This window comes from Vigna unguiculata, chromosome 2, assembly GCF_037176805.1.
Source record: "Vigna unguiculata cultivar grain cowpea cultivar isolate G323 ecotype 2 chromosome 2, ASM3717680v1, whole genome shotgun sequence".
NCBI classification, from domain to species: domain Eukaryota; kingdom Viridiplantae; phylum Streptophyta; class Magnoliopsida; order Fabales; family Fabaceae; genus Vigna; species Vigna unguiculata.
The window spans coordinates 21063967-21071928 of NC_140793.1; the positions used below are offsets into that span (position 1 = coordinate 21063967).

A 7962-nucleotide genomic window follows, 5' to 3' on the forward strand; every position below is an offset into this window, starting at 1 on the left:
TGAATATTTTCATTAAATCAAGAAAGTATAGAATACATAATTATTGTTAGATGATATAGTATTTTGTTTACTAGTTGGGCTCAGCCCATTATGTATTTTTGGGCTTGACCCATTATCATTATAAATAAATTATCCTTTGTGTAGGGTTCACACAAGGGAGATTGATTCAAAAACCTCTTTTTCATCTTATTTTACAATTATATAGACAAGAAAAACATATTCTAGAAGATATGACTATTACACAATCAATACAAAATAAAAAGGCACACAAAGAATAAAGAAAACTATAGGGTATATACACTAACACATACTCATTTTATCACCATATCCAATTTTTAGGTATTATTGATACTCATATGTGAGTCAATATAAATATTTTTCATAAAAATCACCATGGATTTGAATATTCGGATTTATTTGTCATGATATAATCTACACTACAGCTAAGCAAAGCATGTGAATTACTAAAGCGGCAATGGTCATGCAATATTGAACATACGTCGAGGGATGCAAATTCACGCTTATATCTTTGCTCTCTGGTCTAAGAGATACGCACCTTGGACAAAACTTGGAGTGTCCCTTTAGATTTGGTGTCAAAAGGCAAGTTTGTTCACCAAACTAGTGTTTGAAACACCTCTGATTGAAAATCAAATACAAAACTGCTGGAAAACAAAGAAACTTTTAAATTTGCAGTAACCTGACAACTAGTAGAAAAAGAGAGAATACGAAAGAAACACCTAATCCAACCTCTCTTTCAAGCTAGGACTCGTTTTGAGGTTATTCTTATACTTTTCGATCAGTTGTCTGTACACCAATCTCAACCAAAAAGAATATATCTTTTGCCGAAAAAACCTCTCCCTCCCCAAACCTAAATAAGAAACGATTTCTTTTGATTTAACTTGATGAGCAGAAACCAGATCAACAAATCTCAATTAAATTAATTTGATTCAATTTGACCGTTAAAAAATATCTAATAGGATATAATCTAAATAATATTTTCGCTACATACGCAGTGGACAGAGTGCAGTGATGACAGCGAGTGTTGATTGCAAGAGTTGGGTTGAGGTGACCAAAGGTAAACAAAAATGTGATATCAACACTGTCAGTGAATGAAAAAGAAACAACAATATATGTTGGAATAGTTCTAAAACATTTTATAAATAGAATAGAACACCCCCTTTTACCCTAATCACAATGCCAACCACGTACTAAGCCCGAAAATCAATATGCTCACGTTATATACTAAAAGTAACATCAAATCGAAACACTTCAGTAACGAACAAGGTTAACTGTACAAGGCAACAGGTCTGAACACCACCCTTTTGTCCAGAATTAATCTGCCACTGTAAAGGGTATTATGGTAAATAAATAAATAATGACGAATTACTTCACTTTTTTTCCGGACCAGTTCATTCACCAAAACATCTACAGCCTCCATTCATTAATTACAGGCTGCTACAATCATTTGCCTTCACGGTTCGCTGATATCTCAGGGTAGTTGCCAGCAGCAAAGTTCACTTTTACTTCAGTTTCAACTAAAATCCTAAACTGTTGCAGCAGTTTTCTTCGCATGCTTCTCATCTTCAACATCCTGAAGGTTTATATCATAATAAATCAAAATCATCTTATCAAGAAAACCATTTCCAGCAATGCCGTGAGAGGACAATTATGCAATTATAATCTTACATCTTTTTTTTTATTTATTTAAACTATTACATGAGTGTGTGCACTTGGTGCCTAGTTTCCTGCATTTTTTTTTTATTTCAATGGTTCTTCTATTTACTAATAAGCAAAATAATTTTCAAAGGAAATATTCCAAATTAAATTATTCTTATTTGGTAATTTATTTTGACAGACATGGAGAATGTTCAGTTTGCGTCGAAACAATATTAAAGAGGCTAGAGTATATTAAATGAAAAATAAAAAACATAAACCAAAGGAGATCCAGGTAAAAACACTTACAGAATTGCCAATCTTGTCAAAATCATCATCAAAACTGCCCTCACCATCATCTGAAAGATGGAAATGATAATCATTATGAACGTAGACAGAATGGCAAGTTCATAGAAGATCATGACATAATTCTTAGTTAATCACATCACCCGAAAATTTTCAAAATGATAATCGACAGTGGAATGGTTCATGCTTTTGCACATTAGCACATATAAGTTCAAACCAAATGTGCAAAATTAAGACCCTGATCCGGGATGCAAATTTTAAAATGTTCCACTGGAGTGAATGCTTTGTGTCACAAAATCTGAAATGAACAAACTGAGTAATATACCTGGACCTTCATCACTGTCTTCAAGATCTCCAAGAAGAAATGTATCCAAGTCTTGCTCATTAGAGGGTGATTTAGAAGACCTACTCTTCACATTCTTCCCTGTTGTTTCTGCCTTTCCAGTTCCTTCAGTAACAGGAGTTTGTTCCACCTTAGTTTCCTCATTCTTCTCTGCTGATGCTCTAAGCTGAACCTCCTCCATATATTGCTTCTCATACCTGACATTATAATTATTGAATGGGGCTTACTAAAAGTATTAAACACTGCACTCAACATAAAAAGCAGCAAGAGCAGTAAAAATTCGGGCGAAATATTAGAATATCATCACTTTTTGGTTTTTAAAGCTTTACTTTTGAATTCATCTTATTCTCTACAACAGTGATTTATCTGCTACATCCACTGTTCTTCCACGAACACAATAGAAGCATTCCGAGCCAAGCTTCCTCATACATGAATAAACATGGAAGTCTATATTTACTGCAACTCCAACATTAGAAGGGGCTAAAAGCTCGGTTTCAATTAACTTCATGGAGCCAGGAGTCAATAGTTGCAAAACTATGAACTAAATTCCATGAAAACAAGTAATACGCTAGAATTTATATTTAAAACATCTACGCGTAAGGGGAAAAATAACACAACACTGTTCCAAATACCACTATTTGACATGGGTGGAATGCAATGCCGCTATAGCAGCATTATTGCATGTAATTCACTAGTCTGATCTTACACGTTTAGCATTTAAAATCCTCAGGAATTGATATTAAAATTCTTGGGAATAGCTTAAATCGATTTTATGTCTTAGCATATTGTTCTTATTATTACATTATTCTTGAAATTTCCTTCCTGTGTAAAACATTATTCTTTTATTAAATGTCCAAACTATTTCAAATTCACTCTGCTTCTTTCTTTTTATCATTTAGAAAAGAAGTTTGAGATTATGAAAAAACTATGGGAGAAATAAACAGAGCAAGAAATGAGAGAGAGAGGGAGAGAGAGAGAGAGAGAGAGTTGAAATAGTGTTTTAGGCTTTCAGGCTCTGGAGGAGATATGAAACTCATGAATGAATGCAGTGGAAGCTATAGGTGAATATTGCAGCAATTGCTGAACCATGTGAAGGTAATGGTGAACAAAAGAGATGGCTATTTTGCATTTTATGCATGATATTGCCCCGGTCTTGAAAAGAAATGGCGAACCCCATTATGGGAATGAAAAAGGACCAAAGCACGGGAATGCCACTATTTCTTGAACTAATTGATTTCAAGGGATATTAAAAAAAAAGGGAACTTGAACAAATCATGGAACTATTTCATTCTCACCTTCAGATTGAAAAGGATATCACTCTTTATTCCAAGGGTTTCTCACAGATTTACTAATCCGAATGCATATCCGCTTTAACTCAATATCCTGTTATTTAAGATATTATGGGCATGCTCCATGATATCCCTCTAATTAGTAACTACTTTAGATTCTCTTTATTATATGTTAACAATTTATTACCATTTGTATCTGTGCAATATAAATTACTCAACTTGTATCTATAAACTTCCATATGATAGCCATCCTACAATAAAAATTTTGTGGCTGCTCTATATGAGTCCGGTTCCTCTACTGAGTTTTTTTGTATTGTCCTTTGCTGAGCATTAAAAATACACTATTTTGATACTTTAAAAATAATTTTCAAATTAATAGTCATCAGTGTATTTTGAAAACACAATAGAGAAATGATAGAGAAAAACCAGTAGAGAATCCAAACTCGCTCTGTGTGCTATATAAGATTACAGTGTTGGATGGTAATCATCATAATTAACTTGCTCATTCCCCAAATACACTCATCTTATTTTTCCCACACTTTTTCCTTGAGTAATAATACTACCTTTACAAATTTAGTATCATCACAAAAAGAAGCCTTGATCTAGTTAGCTCTATAACCTATATACATTATGATCTTTATCATTTGGAACACACATGAGCAACCAGATTTGAAACCCAACATGATACTTTTCTTCGTAGACAAATCTGTACATCTATTTCAACATACAGGGAATCCAGACACAAGCCAGCATTACCATTTGCCTTATTGAAACCATCTTATAACTTTTATAATATTATATATCTAGAATCCATATTTTGAAGAATACATATAATCACAATATCCATTTACATATAAAATAAGAGTTAGTACAACATCTGAATCATAATGACAAGTTGTTCCACTACATTGTTTTGCTTTCCTTTTATTTATATTATTTTAATATTGTTTTATAACAAAAAATTTAAAATATAAAGTACATAATAACACAAACCAACAGAAAATATTTTCCTATGATGAGTAGTGTATTATCTATTTTTATTTTTGTTAACTCCTATATTTTTATAAATATTTATTCTTTGAGGACAAATGAAACTCAGTGAAGGTAAACGAAGTTACTTCCCAAAAATAGAACATTTTTCCCATCCCCATTGACAAATCTAACATAGTGTGTGAATTATTAATGTTACTTACGGAGCCACATGAGTGTTGACAAGTGTGAAATATATCCTCCAAAAGTGTCTTTCTTTCATGGTGCGTGGGCATAGTTCATATCTCAATCTTGAAATTTCCTGCAATATTGTAATTAAAATACATAAACATTAATAAAGTAGCAAGTTTGTGATACCTAACATGTTCAAACACATATTTTTCAGTCCTTGCATTATAATAGCATGACTGGTTGATGGTAACTGATAACACATTATTGGAAATAAAGAGGTAGGTGATTCTTTTAATGAATTAGCTTGATCACAACCAAATATTACAGAAGTAAAGCTCAATTAATCATCAAATGGAACATGGAAAAGGACACAATCGACAATTTTTATAATTAATTTCACAATATTTCTGTATGAATAAATAAACAAAATATGTATCATAATCATAACTTTATATTAAAAAAAAGTCAAAATACTTTATAATATGGATATGACTCAAGCTAAAGATTTGAATCAAGATAATCGTGAGTTTGAATTATATTTGAGCTATAAAAGAGGTTCATATCTACCAGTTGAGTTTAATCAATTCTTATCATGTTGTGCCAAACCACGTTTGTCTTGCCTCATTTTTTATCCCTAACACTACTAAAAGATCAATAAATAAAGGCTCAATTAACAATTTAGTTCCTACAGTTGTACATATTTTCGGTCTCAGTCCCTACCCCACACATAAAAGCTCTACATTTTAGTCCCTATTTAAACATATCTTTTGGTGTCCTTACACTTGAAAAAACTGTATTGCCATCCCTGTACCTAGGAACTCAATAGTTTAGTCCATACACAAGATTCCTTCTTATGCTTGCTGTCAATTGTCAAATTACTTTGTTAACTTTAGTGTTCCTCTTCCACTAGCAAAAAACTAAAACTAATGAAGCAAATCTGCTATAAAAGTTTTGGCAGTTTTGTTAAATCGCCAAATAAGATTGTGGTTGTTAAATTGCCAAAAATAAACCAAGATGTATCTGACACACTGTTGTGAAAGGCTATTTTTTGTCATACATACATTGGATATATTGAAATTCAATTGCAGTCAGATATGGATACAATGGAAGATTTTCTCAGGCTTTGAACTTTTATGGACAATTTATGAGATTGAATATATAATAGGATATAATGAGTTTAACTTTATCAATGTTTTGATTGTTTCTGTAATAAAGAGAGGAAGAAGACAGGGGAAGAGAAAGAAAGTGGAAGATAAGCATAAGAGGAAATAAAAACAACAAACAGGGGGTAAGGCTTCATTGCTGAAAATTACCTTTGACAGTGGTTTCACAGAGGAACCAACTTCATTTTCAAAATTCTGTTGATGAAACAACCACCATTTTTTTGGGGCAGTTTCATACGTAGGGACCAGGACAAAAAGTGTGTACAAGTATAGAAATTAAATGGTTTGTTAAACCACAAAGAAATAATAAAAAACATGATGTAAAGGTAATCACAAAAATGACCAGGGTAATACATTCAATCATTTACCTCTCAAACATGCATCCTTATTTTTTCCTGGAAAAGAAAGCTTAGACTGCAAGACTCACATTTACACCAGCCTTTAGCACCTTTCTAAAGTAAACATGTGAATAGGAATGCATTATAAAGAAATCACAAAGACACACTACTATTTAAAAAAATTACATTTTCGCTTGCCTTTGCCACATTACCCAAACAAACATCTGAAATTAGATGCTCTACAAAGCAATCACATTAACACGCTATTATTAAAAGAGGAGCTTTCTATCTTGCCCCTCTGTCTATCTTTTTAGTTCAAAAGGATTTAGCCAACAAACATGAATGAAGACAATAGATACACTGCTCATGTTATCCCTAAACTCCTAAGATTCGTTAACTTTTATGATAACTGCCTTCCAAGTCATATCGTAAGCGATTTCTGATTGATTCATCGTATGACTCACATTGGTAGTTCATTATCTATGAAACTCAACAAACGTGCACTAAAACAAAAAGCACACAATGCAATTTCCCCACATAAGGGATCAAATATAAAAAGAAAAATATAAAATTGAAAAAAATAAAAAGTGAATTTACCTTAACAGTAGTTAAAACGAGAGTGGCATGCTTCTCCTGAAACTCATTGAGATCCTTCCGAACATTGGATCCCGCAGTGGCCACATCAGAGACCTCAGTTTCATCTACATTTTCAACCTCACTCACTCAATCCGTTCAAAAACGTTAAAGAAAAAAATAGATATCCGCAAATTGGTTTCTAAAATTACCGGAACTGAGAGGAAAGTTCTGGAAGGTGGTGGAAGTGAGGCCCCTGACAAAGGATCTCAGGTCGTCGGAAACGCCGAACTTCTCGAGGTCCTCCGGCGTCGGGGCGGTCGGTGAGGAGGAAGCGGTGGTGGCGGCGGAGGCAATGGCGGCGAATTGCGGAGGGATAGCGATGGTGTCGGAGAAAGACTTGATCTGGTCGGCCTGGCGGAGGGCGGCAGATTTAAGGATGTCGGCCTTCTTAGAGGCTTCGGCGGCGAGTTCTTTGGATTTCTTGGCGGTTTCGGAGACGAGATCGGCGATCCGGGAAGAGGAAGGGGTGAGAGTTTGAGACTTTTTCGCAGCTTCTTCGGCGAAGGTCTTGGCGCGCTTCCACAGGTCCTCCATTGGTCTCTCGGTGAAGAGAGAAAGAAATTGAAGAAGAAGAAAAACGGAGACCGAGGGAGAAGAAGATTGGTGGATCTGTTTGACGGGGATACGACAACGTATGGTATGAGGCAGAGGAGTGAACTGCATGGATCTTTTATTCGTTTACTTTTTTGGTATTTATTCACTCGTTTACTTTCTAAACCCATATACATTGAAATTTAAATTTATATATACCGTCTAAACGTATTTTAATACAAAGATTATGGACTCTAATTGTGCAAACTTTAGGAAAATACTAAATGAAAATAATAAAATAAACTTCTATGTAATCTAAAATTAGTTGTTATTTAAGTTAATAGTTTTCTTGCGAAACCACTATCAATATTGTTTACAAATTTTTTACGGATAAATTAATTTTTATTTATATAGAATTTTATTTATTTATTTTTTCATCTATACCTAAATATATTTATAATAAAGTTTGATACTTTTATAATTATAACTAAAATATAATAATATAAACACATATTTATTATTAAGATTATATATATTTTTAT

At 33.2% G+C, this 7962-nt stretch overlaps 1 protein-coding gene across 1 annotated transcript; it reads right to left on the reverse strand.

Moving 5' to 3' along the window:
• Positions 1 to 1106: 1106 nt before the first annotated feature.
• LOC114174101 (BSD domain-containing protein) lies at positions 1107 to 7550 on the reverse strand. The gene is made up of 6 exons (XM_028058855.2): positions 7039 to 7550; positions 6851 to 6954; positions 4785 to 4882; positions 2285 to 2499; positions 1963 to 2012; positions 1107 to 1591 (listed from the first exon to the last, which is right to left on the reverse strand). Exons 1-6 carry the CDS (start codon positions 7421 to 7423, stop codon positions 1544 to 1546), a joined length of 900 nt encoding a protein of 299 aa, XP_027914656.2. The 5' UTR covers positions 7424 to 7550; the 3' UTR covers positions 1107 to 1543.
• Between the last annotated feature and the right edge of the window lie 412 nt (positions 7551 to 7962).

What these genes read in the sequence shown, in the direction of transcription:
- LOC114174101 (XM_028058855.2), bottom strand. Translation starts at nt 7,423, where the DNA reads ATGGAGGACCTGTGGAAGCGCGCCAAGACCTTCGCCGAAGAAGCTGCG. An exon ending in GAACTTTCCTCTCAGTTCCG is followed by an intron (nt 6,955 to 7,038) that starts GTAATTTTAGAA and finishes TTGAAAATGTAG; the next exon opens with ATGAAACTGAGGTCTCTGAT. An exon ending in GTCAACACTCATGTGGCTCC is followed by an intron (nt 2,500 to 4,784) that starts GTAAGTAACATT and finishes TTATAATGTCAG; the next exon opens with GTATGAGAAGCAATATATGG.